The 17,795-nt window shown below is 38.4% G+C and overlaps 2 protein-coding genes across 6 annotated transcripts in view; both read left to right on the forward strand.

Moving 5' to 3' along the window:
- Positions 1–2,181: 2,181 nt before the first annotated feature.
- RNF141 (ring finger protein 141) lies at positions 2,182–15,346 on the forward strand. 4 transcript variants are annotated; one of them, XM_054827672.1, is made up of 6 exons: positions 2,182–2,486; positions 4,512–4,714; positions 6,242–6,350; positions 7,337–7,518; positions 10,727–10,834; positions 12,528–15,346. In XM_054827672.1, the coding sequence occupies exons 2-6, from the start codon at positions 4,530–4,532 to the stop codon at positions 12,676–12,678; spliced, it is 735 nt and encodes a 244-aa protein (XP_054683647.1). In that variant the 5' UTR covers positions 2,182–2,486; positions 4,512–4,529; the 3' UTR covers positions 12,679–15,346. The 4 variants fall into 4 exon arrangements, with proteins under 4 accessions (XP_054683647.1, XP_054683648.1, XP_054683645.1 ...); XM_054827673.1 differs by having other exon boundaries at positions 4,515–4,714; XM_054827670.1 differs by lacking the exon at positions 2,182–2,486 and adding an exon at positions 2,500–3,031.
- Positions 15,347–15,754: 408 nt separating this feature from the next.
- The window catches only part of LOC129206874 (uncharacterized), a 66,140-nt gene continuing 64,099 nt past the window's right edge, over positions 15,755–17,795 (forward strand). For both annotated transcript variants that reach the window (XM_054826940.1, XM_054826939.1), the window contains exon 1: positions 15,755–15,964. The gene's annotated coding sequence lies outside the window, so the exon portion shown is untranslated. The remainder of the gene's footprint in view (positions 15,965–17,795) is intronic.

A 17,795-nucleotide genomic window follows, 5' to 3' on the forward strand; every position in this document is an offset into this window, starting at 1 on the left:
CTCTCTTTTTTTTTTTTTTTGTTTTGTTGGTGTTGATAGCTCAGAAATATTTCATGGCTCCAAGCATCTGGACTACGTTGATACGCAGTCCAGCACTGCCATTAAAGAAAGACTGTGATTCAGTACAGCTCTAAAAACCACTAATTTCAGATGTCCATCAACAGCATTTCAGCAGAAAAATGTGCAACAGAGGAAAACACTAGATACAGCCTTCCTACTCAGTTAAGTAATTCCCCTCCTTGCAAAATACTGCGGTAATGCCATCTCTCTCTCCTGGCAACTTGACTAAAAGCACCCTATGCTATGTGACCAGTGAGAGCAGACAGCAGAAATAAGGCCATCAGGAAAGGCCACAGCCAACACTTGTCATGATGGTGTCAGAATGGCAAACAGGCTTAAGGATGCAGGCAACACTAGTGGATACCGGGTAATGTTGGACTTTTTTGTGACATAGTACAATTTCCCTTCCACCTCTCTTTTCTATGTTTTAGACATTAGAAATTACCTGTTTCTCTATTATTTTCCCCACTACCAAGAGATAATCCTCTATCACTTATCTTATTCTCCTGCTACTATTACCTCTATTCCACAGGTGTCAACTTTCTTTTCTCTCAGATTGTCTCATTCACACCTAAAGAAATTCAGAAAATCGTTCTCTAGTTCCACCCCAGGCTGGAAGTTTGTTGCTTCTGTTTTAGATCTAAATAAGGGCTTTTTCCCCCCTGAAGTGTTTACTCTCTAAAAAATCTGTACTAGTTGATATAGTAAGATATTGTCTTAACCTATAAATGTCTGGGTTTATCCGACACCTTAAAAACTCAGGTAGGTTTCATCCTGACCTTCACAGTGACACCTGGCAATTGCACATAGTATAATCTGCCTTTCCATTACACAATTTATGCCAGCGTTACATAGGTTAGAAGGAACCTGTTACACTGTTCTGTATGTAATAACAGCTAGCTATAAGTACTAATCAACAACTACTGTATATAACGAGTACTATTCAGTCATATTTGAATTAGAAAGTACAGAATGTTCTTGCTCATTGTTTAATGGAATTGCAAGGGATGTACCACGACAAAGCAAACAGGAAACATTTAAGTTCTAGACAGAAAGTATCAAAAAACCAAACCCTTAACTGGTAGTAGCAGAAACTTAAGAGAAAGTCTACATTACGTTTCTGACTTTTCTCAAGTGTCACGCTTTTTTTAAATGAGACATTCTCAACAGCTATGAAGTTCCTTGACGTCTCAGAAATTGCGTTTTGCTCAAGTATCTTGTACAAATAATTCATTCCACCTAGCAGGAGACCACAGTTTCTATTAGTCATTTGACAGTAACGCTACTCGGATTCCCACACTGAGGCTACAGATGTTTGCTGACCTTAGGCGAAAGGGAGGGTTGGCCTGCAGGAAATACAGCGAGGTTCCCAGTCCAGCCCAATCCTTGTCTGGAATATAGGGGTGCCTTTATCGTGGGAAGTACGTGTGTCTCTGTGTGAACAGAAGTGGGCAGGAAGGGGAAGTACTACTCCTTTTCTCCTCTTTAAATTAGAGAAGAAAAAAAAAACCCAAACAAAACAACAAAAAACTCTAGAATTAAGCCTTAAAGCATCAGGATGTGGATGACCTAGAGGATGTTCTAGGATTTCTGTTCCTAAAGGGCTTGTTATCATTTATGGGTGTTGGAGATTTTTTGTAAAAGGGTCAATGAGCATCAATCTTTGCCACACGCACCCAACTCCCACATCCTCCCCACAGACCCCGGTGCTCCTCCCCCACCTCGCTGTTCTGGCAGGGCGGGGTGGGATTTGCACTGGCAGTTGCTGTCCTGTGATGATCCCACCAAGGCAGGCACTCAGACTCCATTAAGTAGCATTTAAATTGCTATTGATTAGAGCTAATAGAAAAGAGAGAATAGTCCAGGTATTCTAACGTCCCTTCAGAGACTGGGAAACCTGAGCTGTGCAGCATTGCTGAGGGTGCAGCAAGTCCCGCCTGTGGAAAAGTTACCCCATTTTCGTCATTCGAGCTATTACAGGATTTGTCTCAAAAGAGACAAAAATGTACAACTCTATACACCGCTGCTTCTGCGGAACAGAAAGGCTGTTCAGGCGGGGCCTGCTCCGCTCAACTGTAACGCGATGGCGGGCTCCCCCGTGTGCAACGGTGTTCCAGCCCGGATCACTACCGGCGGGGGACGTCGCGGGTGTCGAGGCAGCTGGCAGCGGCCCCGGCAGTGCCGCCTCTCCCACGCTGGCCCGCTCCTGGCCCGGCCCGCCGGTGCTGCCGGAGAACCTGTGGGGCGGGCCCGGCGTCCGCCGTGTCCCGGCAACGGCGCAAGCCGCGCGCTGGCGTCACCGAGCCGCGCCGGGAGCCACGGCCATCCCTGCGCCTGCGCAGCTCGCCGACGGCCGGGGCGCGCAGGGGAGCGGCCCCGTTCCGGTCCCCGTCGGGCGGCGGCGAGCAGGATGCCGGGGCGCTGGGGTGAGGTTGCTGGCGGGGCCCTCCGTCCGCGGCCCGTCGGGGCTGGAGCGCGGCCCGCAGTCACGGCGCTGTGAGGGGAGCGCAAGGCCTGGGCCCAGGGAAGCCGTTGGGCGCGGGCGCCCTGACCAAAAGCCCGGTCGCCTCACTGAGTCGGGCCTCGCTGCCGCGTCCGTCGGGGCGGGAAGGGTCGAGTGGCGGTTACCCGCGGGCGGCGTGGCGGCTACCGGGAAACGGCGGGGGGCGGGGGACCGGATCCCGCCCCGTCTCGCCGCGTCGGGCGGTGAGGGCGTGACGCAGCCGGGCTTGTGCGCGCGGCCTGTCTCGAGCCCGGCCGTTGAGGACGGTTAAACAGTGAAGTGAAGGCAGCTGCTGTGCTCTGGCCCTTGGCGGCTGGCTGCAGCGCGCTGCTCCTCCTCTTCGACTTGTTTCGGAGAGATTGGAAGGGGAGAAGGCGCGGGCTACGCGTGATTATCTGTGTGTGGTTTTGTGTGTTTCCGATCTTGAAGAATATATGAAAGGAAACACTTCTCCAAACATCTTTGCAGGTGGTTTTTTTTTTGTTTTGGTTCGAACTTTTCTATGATACAGTCTTACGTTATTGGTTCAGTAGGTTCACACACAGCACTGCTTCCTCAGGAAGACTGCGTTTCAGCTAGAGGGAACACCGACTGGAAGATGTGGGATGGGCTGTATTTGAAGGGTGAAAGATTATGCTGTTGAGAGTTTGTGCCTCAAGTGTAGCTTCTGGGTGTGTGCTCAGCAAATATAAGGTCTAGACAACGGAAGAGGAGCTGATTGGAGGGTAACTTGGAGAAAAGCGACTTCAGTGGGAACACATCTGTCTGAGAATAGAAATTGGTTAAAATTGAAACATTAAATTAGAAGTTTATTCTCTTGTGTGAAATACCAGAATAGTTCATAGAATGCTCTGATATGAACTCACTTTCTGTGTGCCATGTTTTTCTTACTCCGTGGTGAGACCTTAACAGCTGTAGACCATGTTCCTGGGCAGTTTTATACCCAAATGCAGCTGTAGGTACATGCAGGATGGAGTTCTGTTTTTCTGTGATGTATCTCATAAGGTGTTTGTAATGCACCTAGTATCAGATTATTCCATATTTAAGTTAAAATTGATATTCTGCAATTAGCTTGCCATTGAAGACCTCTATCTGTAGAAGTCTTAAAAGGCTGTGAAACTACTGGTTTGCATTACAAGCGACGAACTCTGTCCAGATAGAATTAATTTGCATGCCCCTGCTATTTCAAGACAAAGAGCGAAGAAAACTTTTCAGGGAGGGGAGTGTCAAATGAGAGGGATCAAGGGGAGGAAGTGGCTAAAGACTCAGAATCAGAAGGCATAGGGCAGACCCTTATGCAGACTTTTGGGGAAAAAGATACAAGTGTAAAGGAAAGGTGAAGTAAGTTGGAGAGGTTTGAGCAAGTCAGTTCTGTAATCCGTCCTAAAGTTGAATGTTCTGTGCGGATAGGGAAACTTCTAAATTGGTTTATACTGACGTGGATTCCTTGGCTTACCAATTTAAGAATGCTGTGAGAGTTCTTTTGATCTGCCAATGTCAGTCTAATGTAAGAAAAATAATTCCTAATGTAGTGTCTGTGTATAGACATACATATGCTTATTTGTAGACATTCTGACTTTCACATGCACAGATACCTAGGAAGAACAAAGATAGTCATAAATTACCATCATCACCTTGAGATTTTCTTTTCCATTCCATTGGATGTATTTATATGTGTGTGTTGGAGTTGCTGAAAAATCTGCATGAAAAAATATCTCTATTTAATGCAAGTATTGCTGTAAGCAAAATAATATATTTTTCATAAGTTGTTAATGCCACGTTCAAGTCTCTGCTAAGTGTTCTGCTTTGTTTCTGATTTGACTGTTCGAGTTGTGTTACTGTAGAATAATTAGACTGGTTAATGGGTAGTTAAACTGTTAGACTAAAAGAGAATGAGGGAGTAGCTATTCATAAAACATACAAATGTAACTCTCTAAAATATTTTTAGCAGAGACTCTACAAATGAATGAGAACTTCTTTCTACGGAACTGAGGTGAAGAACTTCACCATGGGTCAACAAATTTCAAGCCACACACAAACTGTAATTAACAAGTTGCCAGAAAAAGTAGCAAAGCATGCCTCTTTGGTTCAAGAAAGTGGTTTCCTAACATATGAAGAGTTTCTGGGAAGAGTAGCTGAACTTAATGATGTGTAAGCCTTACTTTGTTTCCTTCTTTTTTTCATGTTTTGTAGAGACCTTGTATGCAATATATTCTCCTGTGCTGGCTAAGCCAGAACTGGCCACCTGGTTTTGAAATGTTTCCCTCCATTTTTAAAGTTTCTATAATGGTTGTAATTACACTTCAAAACCAAAGCAGTTTCTCCTCCTTAAATTCACTTTTCTCCAATACTCTTCTTCCAGGAAGTGTTGCTTCTCTCTTTTAGAAGTTCACCAGAGGTAGACATATAGCAGTATCTTTTTTATTAGTGTTATCTGTCTCCCTTACTCTTCCCCCCTCCACCAACCACCTAAAGATGCAATGCTGCTTCCTCTCTGCCCCTCACTTTTGGTAGGAAGTAGCAGTAGGAACCTTGTAAAGTACACCTACAGTACAGCTACACTAGGAAGGTAGTACCTGAGACAGAAGTGTTCATGACCATCTCTCCCACCTCTGTGGGCATGCAGCGCTGCTTCTCATTAAAGATGAGACATGCCTTACTATCTGAAACCAGTTACCAAGATAATCCCAAACAAAAGGCTGCATAAGTAAGATTTTTCATAGCCTACCTTTTGTTTGACTGATACATGAACAGTAAAAAGAAATGAACAAAAAAGCAGAGTTGTCATTTTCACTCAATATTTGTGGTACAAAATGATATAAAGTGGAAACGTGCATGCTGAAAAGGGGCTTTGTAGTGTGTGGCTTTTGGTAGTGTTTAATGTTTAACTCTAATGTGAATTTGCATTCCGTTTAGAAATTGTCTTGTACAGTGTCATACTTTTATGAATGACCTTCAAGAACAGATAGCTGTCTTCTGGGTAGACACATAAATAGATTTTGAAGAACATGGTTTTGCCTGACAATTTAAGCATATGTCTGTATCATTAACTCCAAAATATTATTGTTATTCAAGTGGGGTTTTTTTATTTCATTACAGTGTTTACTTCATCCTGAAAGTAACATAGCTTGTTCTGATTCTTATGGAATAGACCTTTGTGTCTGTGTTCCATTAAAAAAAAAAAAATACAAAACCCCAAAAATCTCAGGGTCACCTGAAGCTTTCACCTGACTGCTTCCTTATTAATATATACTAACAAAAATACACCTCATCTGCATGTGTTGGTACTTGCATGCTGTTTTTACATACATGGTAAGGAAATAACTTTTTTACGTTGGACCACAAGATTGTATGATTACAGTAATAAATAGTGGAAGTATATATAAGTTAAAATGTCAATAAAGGACACTTGCTTGCTGATGCTGGATCAAAAGACTTGCACATCATTTTCTGAAATTTACTGTGCAATTTAAAGTGAAATGGACTGTGTATTTTATATTTAATGACATGCTAAAAAGGTCATTATTGTTTAATTTCATGTCTCTGGGTAGTATTGATAAAATCTCTCTTTAAGGATAAAGAGCATACAGGTGAACCATAAATAATGTCGCAGTGGTTGAGGTTGCTGATCTTTGCATGTCTAGCTCTTGATGTAAAACCGATGTTTCTTTATTTCAGTACTGCAAAATTGGCTTCTGGACAAGACAAACATCTGTTATTTGAAGTGCAGCCTGGTTCTGATTCTTCTGCTTTCTGGAAGGTGATCGTGCGGATAATATGCACTAAAGTAAGATTGTTGAAAATTTTAATTTGGTGGCATTTTTGTGTGCAGATATTTGAGGACTGTCACTTTTACTAGTAAAATCCGATGCCTGCTGCTTATATTTTGAGTATGTATTTTGATACAGATGATGTATTCAAGAATACTATTTGAGATAAATTAAGTTTCTGCAAAAAGCAGGTTAACAAAAATGTTTTCATAACTAAGTTTAAAGGAATGATATCTTCCAGTGGAGCACTAACAGCCCATTAATTACAAATTCAGATGATTTGTGAGGTCAAGTCACGGTAATCAAATAGTACAACAAACTGGGAACTATGTAGTTTGACAGTAGTAGAAGTTAGTTGGCAATTCCAAGCACTATTAGTTGAGCTAGTGTAACTGTATATATGCTGATTCTTTAGAAAACCAATCTAAAAGTTAAACATTTAACTTAGTTTGAAGACCATGACGAGACTTACTAAATTTGCTCTTTCTGATAAGATTTTTTCCCTCTATATCCTATCAACTAACACCATTAAATGATCCTGTATCCACTGAGCAATCTTAACATGTAGTTCCAACCAAGCCAACTTTCAAACTTTGTTTGAAACTAAATTTGTAATTTTCTGTTTGCTCTTAGTTTTCATTAAGGCAGCCATCAGTGTAGGCTATATTAAATTCAAATATGAAATGACTGATTATTCTCTTCTTTGTTCTAAGTTTAGCCCAATTTTTTAAGCATTAAGTCCCTACTCACAACTTAATCCATTTGAGTAGTGATAGAAATTGTCTTAGCCTAAAAATGTAGTTCTAACTGTAGTATTTCTCATGATGAAACAACTGTGTTTGCAGTTGTTAACTCTTATTGAAGCAGACTGCAATTTGCTAACGTAGTGATGGACGCTTGGGAAGGTGGCTACTACCATGAGAATTGCAGTGCATTGAAAGAATTTTGAGCAATGTCAAGTAAAAATCTGATATGTAATTGTAAACAATTCTTATATCTTAAGATAAATAAAACAAGTGGCATCGTGGAAGCTTCCAGAATCTTGAACTTGTATCAGTTCATTCAACTTTATAAAGACATCACCAATCAAGCAGCAGGAGTTCTTGCACAGAGTGGTACTTCCGAAGAAGCTGCCGAGAGTTTGATGTCGGTGTCATCTTGTCAGGCCAGCTTGTGGATGGGAAGGTATATTGATATACTCTAGCTTCTGACCACAGTTACAACAAATATTTTGGAAGTTGTGTGTAAAACCTGAGCTACAAACACCTAGTGATCAAAACTGCGTGCTCTTGGCAGATGCAGACTTTGTATCATCACAAACATGAACAGCACATCTTCTCTTGTACCAAGAGAGCTGTAGCCTACTTAGGTGAAATTCTGTTGGTGCTACCATACCTTAGCTTTCAGAACTATCATTTTAATGATCAGTTCTAATATAAACACGGTATGTGTTGAATCTCCTGAATAAGGAAACAGGAGGAAATGGAATCAGCTGCAGCTACAAATCTAGGGGGTTTGACAGTGTTTGTTTAAACAGATTTTGTTATTGTTCCACTTAAACTTCTCTTCCTCTTTTACATTTTGGCATGTGAAAGTTCCCATCTGTTGCCACTAGAAACTCATCAATTATAGTAATAATATAAATTGTAAGACTGGAAAAATGTGAACTGTCTCACACATGTTGACATCCTGCTTTGTTAACTAGAGGAAAAGCAAAAGACTGAGGTCAACACCTGCAATAACTCAGTTCAAACTGAATGTAACAGCAAGAAGCTTGTCACCCTTTCCTTGTGTGGAAATGTTGCTACCAATAATTCCTTACTTTTAACTTTCTGAATTAGTTCAGAGTTCTAACTCAGTTTTAAGTGAGGCAGAGATAGGCTTTACAAGAAAAAGTAGTAAATGGTATAGTTCTCTATATTAACTAGTGAAGAGCTGGTAGCCAAGTATTTTAACAAAACAAGTTGCTGAGCTAGTTAACTCTCTCTAGAATGTCACACTCCAGCTGTTAGAATGAGAAAAGGGTCAGCTATGTTGTCATTCTGTAGATAGAGCTCACTGGTTTTTGTAAGTCACTGGATTGCAGAATGTGGGTTTTTTCATTTAATTTCCTGTTTCGCTTGGTTAGGAACAAATAATCTTAAATTATTGGCTGTTCTGAGTTATTAAAATGCTAGAATTAGGTAGCAAATTGTGAGCATGTTTGGGAAAGCGTATTTTCCTACTCTTTCTCAAAGATAAATGGTTATACTAGAACACGTGTATATCTGGAAATGGCCTTTTACTTCAAGCAAACCAGCCAAACAAAGAAAATGCAGATGCTTATGCAAAACAACTTCATGTATTGCTAAAGTCAATGAGTAGATGTAAGGTTTCTTAGGTGAGTTTCTTTTTCAATTTTCAGACTTTGAGATGAGCATCCTTTGCCTTTGTAAACTTCATCGCTTGAGGTAGTATTAGTGACAAATAACAACAGAAAAAGACTGTACTTTTCTAATATGCTAGTAATATGCTGGAATTTAGTGAGCTGGTATTTTCCAATTGTATCTTAGCCAAGTTTTTCAACTCATTAAGAAAAATGCAGGCTGAAGCACTTTCAAGTATTTTATACCAAGGAAATCTGTTTGTTGTCCCATTTTCCTATATTCTTCTCACCTTTAGAAGTTTTTCAGTTCTGCAAGAGCTAGCCATCACTGTCCAAAAATAGCAAATATTATCTGTTTCATTCTTCTTAACTTCTTCCACTGGAATAATACCGTATTCCTCTAGAACATCCATTTCCTATTTGGAGCATTCCAAAATATCCATAAGTGTTTTATGCTTTTTGATAGTGATGAGACAAGTATTTCCTTAGTTTCAGTCTTGTATTTTACCATTTCTTCAGAAACTTAGTCCTATAGCTAAATCTTAGGTTCCAGAAACTTTATAAATAGAGTACCTGTTTTAAGTATAATTGCTTGCATATACACCAGCATATCTCAACAATTGAAGTGATATCAAAGGTTAGTACTCAGAGTTGCATAGGGGAGGGAAATGGAAGGGAGCAAGTCCAAAGAACATAGTGAGCTAATCAAAAGATTGGGTTTTTTGGAAACTGTTGTCCTCAGTGTATGCAAATCACCATCTATAATTCTGCAGAAAAATGTCTTATCATTCTAAAGTCATTTCTCAAAAAGCAAATTGAAAAGGAAACCGCAAGAACCTACTGAGGAATAAAACAAAACCATGTTAATTGCTGTCCATTAGCTGGCTGATTATACAGTTAAAAAAATTACTCCGTATTTGACACACTCCCAAGATACCTCAGCAAAAGCAGTGTGGTCAGTAGTCGTTGAGGTGGGCTGTCTCTCCTGAAATGCCACGCTCTCTAGAATGCTACCCCTGTGCCCCAAGCCACAGAAGGGATTCTCAAATCAGGATTTTTGGAAAACCTAAAAATTTCAGAACACTTACCTGGCTGTCTTAGAAGTGAGCCATGACTATAAAATTAGGGAATGTTACATATCTAGTTAGGGCAGTGAAAGCTGAGGATTTTCTGCACCTTTTCATGCTTGAGAAGTCTTGGTAATGTAAGTAGTTGAGATGCTACTCCTAGGAGCTTTAGATACAGATATCTGTTGTTTGGGGGAAAAAATTAAGACAGGTAAAATGAGAATGTCTGTCCCAGGGAGCGATCTAATCTTTAAACTTCCCTTCCCCAACAAGAACACCTAGAAGCTTAACTGGAAAAGCTATGTTAGCAGTCAACTTGAGAGAGAGTTCTAATTTGAGGGAACAATCATGAGTTTATTGCAAGCTAAAACTAGCCTCTTCAATCTAATGAGCAGTTTAGCTCTCGGCATTTTGATGGCACGTGAAATTCGTGAGCATGCATTCTAATAGCGATCCTCTTGACGTACTTGTTTTTGTGTAGGATATAAGCCAGTACACAGAAATTTGACAAAGTTCCTTATGAAATAGTTCAGCCTGATGCTCTGTGAAAGGAAGGCAGATTATTCTCCTGCCTTTAATGTAAACAGTGTTTCTGTTCTGTTGCTCAGTCATGTGATATGTAGCAGTTACAACTTCTCATACTTCCTTGTTGATAGAAAAAGAATTTGCATAACCCTTTGCAACACCAAAAGCACCACATGACAAAAACCAAATGCATATTCTAACAGTTCAATTCGTTTACTGCTGTTTGTTGGTAGGTTGAGGCTATATCTGCTGACACAGGCTGGGATGATGTAACTAGTCCATCCACAAAATTACATATTCCTTGCAGATAAGCACAGATGTTCCTTTCTGTCCATCAGTAATTATTATGAAAAATGTAGTAACTAGTGTGGTTACTAGGGCATAAATATAAAACTTATTAGTTATCTGCGAGCAAATCCTGTCTTCTCTTCTGCAGGGTTAAACAGTTGACAGATGAAGAGGAATGTTGCATCTGCATGGATGGACGTGCTGATTTAATCTTGCCGTGCGCTCACAGTTTCTGCCAGAAATGCATTGATAAATGGTAATACATATTAAATGCTATTTATTGTTTTGTAGGGTATACTGTTTATCTGACATGTTTCAGTTTGGTCTGATAGATTCCTTAGTTCCCTTATAATCAAATGTCTTGAGATATTCACAAGCTAATATACACATGATACGTAAGAAGCTTGAGTAAAATTAGTCTGCAGCAGAAGGAAAGAAGAATTTCAGCATCTGTAAACATCTTATGAAGAATTTCATTTTGGAAAAAGATGTGGAAGTGCTTTTCAGCATTCGTTTTGTAATTTCTTATTTCTTTTCATTCTCATGAAATTAAATTATTTGTGCTCAAAAACTAGAGAAGATGGGGTATATGCTGATGCTGGTGCGTTATGCTTCGCAAAATCTCATTAAAAGCTGCTTTTTAAGGAAAATATCAATAGTTTATAAGACAATGCAAATATGAAGGCTGGTTGGACTGTCTTAGTTGGGAAATAACTATCAGAGTGGGTTTTTTTTAATATGTATTATGCTTTCACTTGAAATAAATGGCATACGATTTACTAATTTAAATATATCAGACTTTTCCAGGAAAAGATTTCTTCTCAATAGCAACACCTTCACATTTATGTATAACATATATCTTACAGTATCTGTTCAGCTTCATAGTAAACTGAACAACTTTTCAGCTTCTGCATCTGCATGGTGTACCAGTTGTACTGAGAGAGAAAAACCGCTTTTCAGAGGAGTGTAAGTCTTCTCTGACCAAGCAGAAGACATACAAGGATTAGGCAGGTGTTCTGGCAATCTAGCATTAGGTGATACAGATATTCTCAGTTAACTGCTTTTTTTTTTGACTAGTTAATGCAAATGATTTTACATGTAAGTCACATAATTTGTGCATAAGAATTTGTTTTGTGGCTTTCTCAAAGGTTTATCAAGGAAGTTACTCTTACAACACCATGCTCCCACAAGGAAAAAACAGTGAAAAATGCTGAATCTCAGAGTATAACTAGTCATCTCTCTTTTCTGGAAAAATATTTTAACATCTATCAGCAATACAGCAACTATAGTGGAGAGTAGATTATATTCTACTGTATTCAGCTAATGAATCAGCTGAACTCTTAGCTAAGTTCCAGTTACACCATTCTTTCTTTGGTATTCAGTTTTTAAGGTTCATCTCTTCTTAATCTAGGCATATAACAGAGGCTCCCAGCTCAGAAGCATAATTGTTTGGGACCCCTGCATTACTCAGTGGATGGGGATGGGACCTTGAGGGACCAATTCTGAACTTCAGTAGGGTGGATGACCCAGGAAAAGGATTCCTTTTCTGTTTATATCGGAAGCTTATGGGGACTGGTTTCTGAAGTACCTCAGCTGAATATCTAAAGATAGGAAGAATTAATTTAGACCGTGGATTTCAATTTAAACTTTCTGGGCAGATAGCTAGATGCATTCTGTTTAACATGAACAAATTTGATTATGAGGAACATGACTCTGAATTTATCACTCAAAGAATGGAGCTACATGCAGAATTGTTGGCCAATCTTCCTCATAAAGAAAACTTTTTTAAACAAACAAAAAAAAAACCAGGTGGTCTAATCCAGTTAACCTGATCATTCTTGAAGTTCCCACTGGGTTGTTTTTTTTTTTTGTTTGGGGGTTCTTTTGGCTTTTTTTGGCCAGGAAGAGACCATCAATGAAAAACGCTCATTTCTCTGACTTCCTAACAGGAGTGATCGTCACAGAAGCTGTCCTGTCTGCCGTCGGCAAGTGACTGGGGCAAGTGATTCTTGGGTGGTCTCAGATGCACCCACAGAAGATGATGTTGCTACTTATATACTGAACATGGTAGATGAGGCGGGCCAGCCTCACAGACCCTGACACTGGCCAACAAGCTGATAACAGCAGAAGCACTTGAAGCTTTCGTTTTCACGAACGTCTATTTTTACCTCTTGTTGCCGTTCTTCCACAGTCTTTCTTTTACTTCTCTTTTGGCTGCTGTGAATCTACGCTGCTCTTTTAAAACACAGGGTATATGAGCCAGTGTATGTGTGTGCAGTCTTAATTATTAATCTGTACTTTCAGTAAACTCTTTGATCATTAACAAAGTTTATTTTAACAACAACTTTTGATATTAATTAACAGTTTGACTACTAGATGAAGCAATTTATAACAGCACAACTACAACTGCTAACTGCTGTTTGAACATCACAGCGTACTGCTACAGAAGATGAACTATGTCAGATGGCTTGACCTCACAGTTCTTGTCCTTAAAAGCACTCCCTTTTAGTTTCGTGAGAGATGTGAATAAAGATAATGAGTTAGGACTAGTGATTATTAATTTGAAATTTTTCTAGTGAAACTTGAAAACGTCCAGCTGCCTGTTCTTCAGTAGTCAGTTACTGCTGCTTTTGAAATCAATATCAGTGAACACTAATCTGATCTGTTATAAGTTTCAGTATTAATTATTTTAAATGTATTTTGCAGCGTGTAGATAGCTCTGTAAATGTACTTGTGCACTTCCCTTTATTCTAACAAGATTATCTCTTAGAATATTTTTTTAAATATGATATTTACCATAGTCAGCTTGGAAACATTAAACAGTTTCATACACAATCCTAAAAAAATAAATCAGTTTCTTTATAGATTTTTGATCTAGAACAGCCAAAATTATTTTTAAGCACTAGGCATATCTGAAGAGAATGACTTTATTTGAATTAGCAGTCAAAGTAGTTTAGTCTCATGCTGTGGTTTTGTCTGCTTGAGTTTTTGAAGTGATGAAATCAGAGTTATAAGGTATACTAAGAGTTATAAGATGATAATCTAAGTAAGGGTGCTATGCTTTGTATCTACAAGTGCAATATGCTTTTATGTAGCAGAGAGAAACTTCATTAATAATAATGTTGCTTGCAGTGAGATGTGCATGTGACAACTTGAGAAAAGGGATATCACAACTGGAGTGCAACAGTGTATTTATCTAGCAGAGTAAAATCTTTAAAGAGTGAGTTTAGACAGTCTAAAGTAAATTGCTAGTATTCATGAAACTCATCTTAAGCCTTTTTTGCATAAATAGTGCTATGGAAATCAACTGCTATTGTAGAGAATTAATGATTTTTTTTTTTAATATATATTACCAAATACTACTCTCTTAACTTGAGGCTATTGAGTGAGAAATACTCAAGAGTAGCATTTGAAGGAATATTGGCCAAAATTTTGCTTGCTGTAAGATTGCATTTTTAATTACCATACTTGTTAAAATGCAACAATGCCATAAGGCTAAGGCCTTTTATCACACACAGGTTCTGAACTAAAAGGTGTGTGCACATGTAAATATGCACATTTGGGTTATTTTTCTTAATTGGCTACAAAATAATTTAATTATGTTGGGGGACAAAATCTTGGGAATTTCTCTATTATACTTCTATTTATTAAGGAATGTGCATAGCCTATGGCACCCATTTGAGCTTGGCTTATGGCACAGTTGTCAAATTTATGATAGACATTAAGACAGCTAAACAACGTACTCTTCTTGTGTGTATCATTCAAACGCCAGTGTAGCTTACTGTGTAAATTTGTATTTATTGAAACATCCATTTATGAATGTATATAGCTTAGAACTAATTTTTTTCCCTTTGTTAATCCTTTGATATCAACAGATATTCTTCAGAAAATGTATGGACTGTTTGGTTGCATAAAGGCAGTTATTTAGGCTGAAAATTGTTAATGGTCAGGGATTTTCCACTAAAATATTTGCAAGTATTCCTAATCACACTCCAGTTTGGTTTGGTTTTGCTTTTTGAGCTTGCAGTAGTCCATGTTCAGAACTTTAAAATAACCTTTGAATTTTTTAAACTTTTTATATCACTGGAACAGAAAGAGCATCTAAATTAAAGCTTCAAGCTAACTTTATTTTTCAAGTATTTCAAGAATTATACGTCTGAACTGAGATTTTATAAGTTGACTTTCTGCTGAGAACTTACATGAACTTCTTAAAATGTAATTTTGTAATCATGCAAACAGGTTGTTAATTGCAGCATAACGACACTTGCAATTACAATGTAAACTAATGCAAAAATTATTTAAATAGTGAAAAAGTAAACTTTGTATTCTGTACAGCTTTTTTTAATTAAGTTGCTGTAATTTACACTGCTGTGATGTAGGTACTGTAATGTGTGCCTTGTAAAATATATGTACTGTATGTTACATGGGGTAATAGGTACATTAACACTGAAAAACTAGTAATTTGGTACTGGTTGGTATTACCTAGTCTGAAGTGCTACAGTTAGCAAACAATTTTGGAAAAGGAATCGCATTGGCAGGGACATGGCAATGGGTTCCAGAAGAAAGGCCTTGAAAATGTGAATTACTACAAATAGCTGTTGGTGAGGGGCATTAGAACAAACTAAAATTTCTTGTGTTAAGTGAAGATTTCTTACAGGTTTAATGTGAAATTGTAATTTAAATATCCTAGATTGTATTAATAGCTAAGGACATTCCAGTATACTAAAATTTGTGTATGAATTGTGCAATAAAGTTACTTTGGAAGAAATCTCAAAGTTCTTTTAAGCTTAAGGAATCTCTTGGCTTTAATACCACAAAAGTCTGGAAACTGAATTCTCATCTAAATACAATTCCATTGTATGGGTGGGATAGTTAAAAGTATATCATTAGGAGTCAGATCTCTCTTAAACTTTGAAGTGTGATATTAACAAGGTAGTTTAAATGCAGCTCTGCAAAAAAAAAAAAGACTTGCTCAGATTCTTCTGTTTTTCTTTTGTCAAAACAAATAAATGGGAACATTCTGCAGTGATGGGAAAAATTAAACAACCAACTCTACTTCTTAAAAGGACAGTATTGAGGAGCAGGTTTCTTTGGGGAAAGGATTTTTTTTTTTTTTCCAGAGAAGTGTTATTTACTTTTTCCCCAAGTTCCATCATGTGCCTGATAGTATTTTAAAGCCTAAGAATACTAAGGTTTGGTTCTCAGATTTTTTCCTGGTGTTTTAATAGGAATTGAAGTATGTAATTAATGTAACTATTTCCTCTGTCTAGTTACTTGGTTTATCTGTTTGGATCTTTTGAAGCCAAGTGAGAAATGGGAGAGGAATACGTTAACAGATCAGGAAATTAAAATTGGAAAACTTAACAGTTGATGGACGCACCAGGAGGTAGGTGTACTTCAGGAATTATCAAATGTTTGTGTACTAGGTTTCAACTTTGGACACCATATTAATGTAATGTGCATGCTTTTTTTAATGGGAAATGGCATATATAACTTGTATGTCAGAATTCTGCATATAATCGTAATGGTTTTCTAATACATACTCATTCCAGTTCTGGAAACACAAGGCAACCAGTGAGATCTCTGTGCTGTAGGTTTGAACTGAAATGCTAAATTCCACCCTTGCATAGCTGTACATGCCAAATGCATTGGTTTTAGAAGGAACATCTTAGCTATGGTGCTTTGTGTCCTGCTGTATCCTGGAACAGCAGCCTCCTTAGGGAGCCTTAAAGATGCTTGATGTAAGTGGGAGCTCTCTGTCAACCTGTCTGGGCCTTAATTTTTGACACTGCATATATGTATTCTTTAATTTTTCTACCCACTAAATGCACGTGCTCTGCAATGGAAGTAATATTGTGACTAATATTACAGTAATTATTTTCTTTGTTCTTCTGCTGTTAAACCACTCTTGAGGTAACTTGCCATAAAGTTTCATGCTCACCTGTTTTAAGTAGGTGAATGGAATTCTGCTTCTTTGTAAGTGTCTTAATTTCAAAACTGATTTTTTTTAAAATTGTCATTTCTTCAGCTGTTTGCTTCTAAGGCCTAGAATTTATCATGTGCAACATACTCTAAAGACTGAACACTCTTTTCCTGTTGCTACTTGTAGCTGAAATTAACCTGAATGGGACACTATTGTTTTGCAGTAACCGCAGTGTACAATCACAGAGTAACACGTTTTGCTGTGAACTAGCCTTGTTCCAGTGAGTGTTAGGGCTCTGCTTTTCTGTCTTCTGAGCTGTCAAGATGTTAATTAGTGGGTGATTGCTTACCTCAATAGCCTAACTATTGAGGTTAAATTATGAAACACTGGGCATGGGTCTGTAGGCCTGAAATTAAAAAAAAAAAAAAAATAGCAGTTTTGTGAACTTAGATGGAACTTTGCCTAGTGTGAGTCTGGTGGAATGAAGACTACTATCCAATAGGTAATTAAATGACCACTCTTCTTTGATTCAAAGTGCTATTTAAAAATGCAAGGTGCTTTTATGACTTCAGCTTGAATTAGTCAGAAACCTGCCCTTCTGGAATCTGAGTGTAAGTGGAACAAGGTAGGGGTGTGATAAAACAGTCTATGTAGTTCCAACCCACCTTCCGAAATGTATTTTTTATATGAGACGGTACCTGTTAAGTCATGATTAATGAATTAGCAGTGTTGGTGTCTCACTATTATATATACTATTCTCTATGCTGCTTAACATTGATATTTAGTGTTTTGAGAGGTATGGGGGAGAAATACATATTCTTCAGTTACAGATGAATCTCTACTCTTGTGCTTCACGAGTGCTGCTTGTGTACAGAAATTAAGGGTTTGTGTACAGAAAGAGACACACATTGTAATCATTATCTAAAAATCTTTATTACATTTCCTACTGAAGTAATTTGTGTTAAACTTTTTTTTCCTCCAAAGGAAATATAGCAGAATGTCTATGTTGATATTAACTATTTATTTAAATTTGTCACAAGTTGGCTTCTTAGTTGTGTTCTTTCTGTCAGATAAAGCTGTTCTGTGTACTGCTTAAATTGTTTCAACTCTGAGTGCAAGAACCTGCTTTTGTCTCCCGAATTCAGGTGTTCTGACACAGTTCAGTATCAAGCACAGGCGCCAGGATCATGCCCTCCCCTGATGCCCAGTTTGGGGGAGCAGGGCACCAAGTGTGGGGGCAGCCCTACAATACACTTTCACTTCAGGACTTAATGCCAGGTCTTCTGTTGGCACA

Source organism: Grus americana, chromosome 5, assembly GCF_028858705.1.
Source record: "Grus americana isolate bGruAme1 chromosome 5, bGruAme1.mat, whole genome shotgun sequence".
Taxonomy (NCBI): domain Eukaryota; kingdom Metazoa; phylum Chordata; class Aves; order Gruiformes; family Gruidae; genus Grus; species Grus americana.

What these genes read in the sequence shown, in the direction of transcription:
- RNF141 (XM_054827672.1), top strand. Translation starts at nt 4,530, where the DNA reads ATGAGAACTTCTTTCTACGGAACTGAGGTGAAGAACTTCACCATGGGT. An exon ending in TGCGGATAATATGCACTAAA is followed by an intron (nt 6,351 to 7,336) that starts GTAAGATTGTTG and finishes TTATATCTTAAG; the next exon opens with ATAAATAAAACAAGTGGCAT. An exon ending in CAGAAATGCATTGATAAATG is followed by an intron (nt 10,835 to 12,527) that starts GTAATACATATT and finishes ACTTCCTAACAG; the next exon opens with GAGTGATCGTCACAGAAGCT.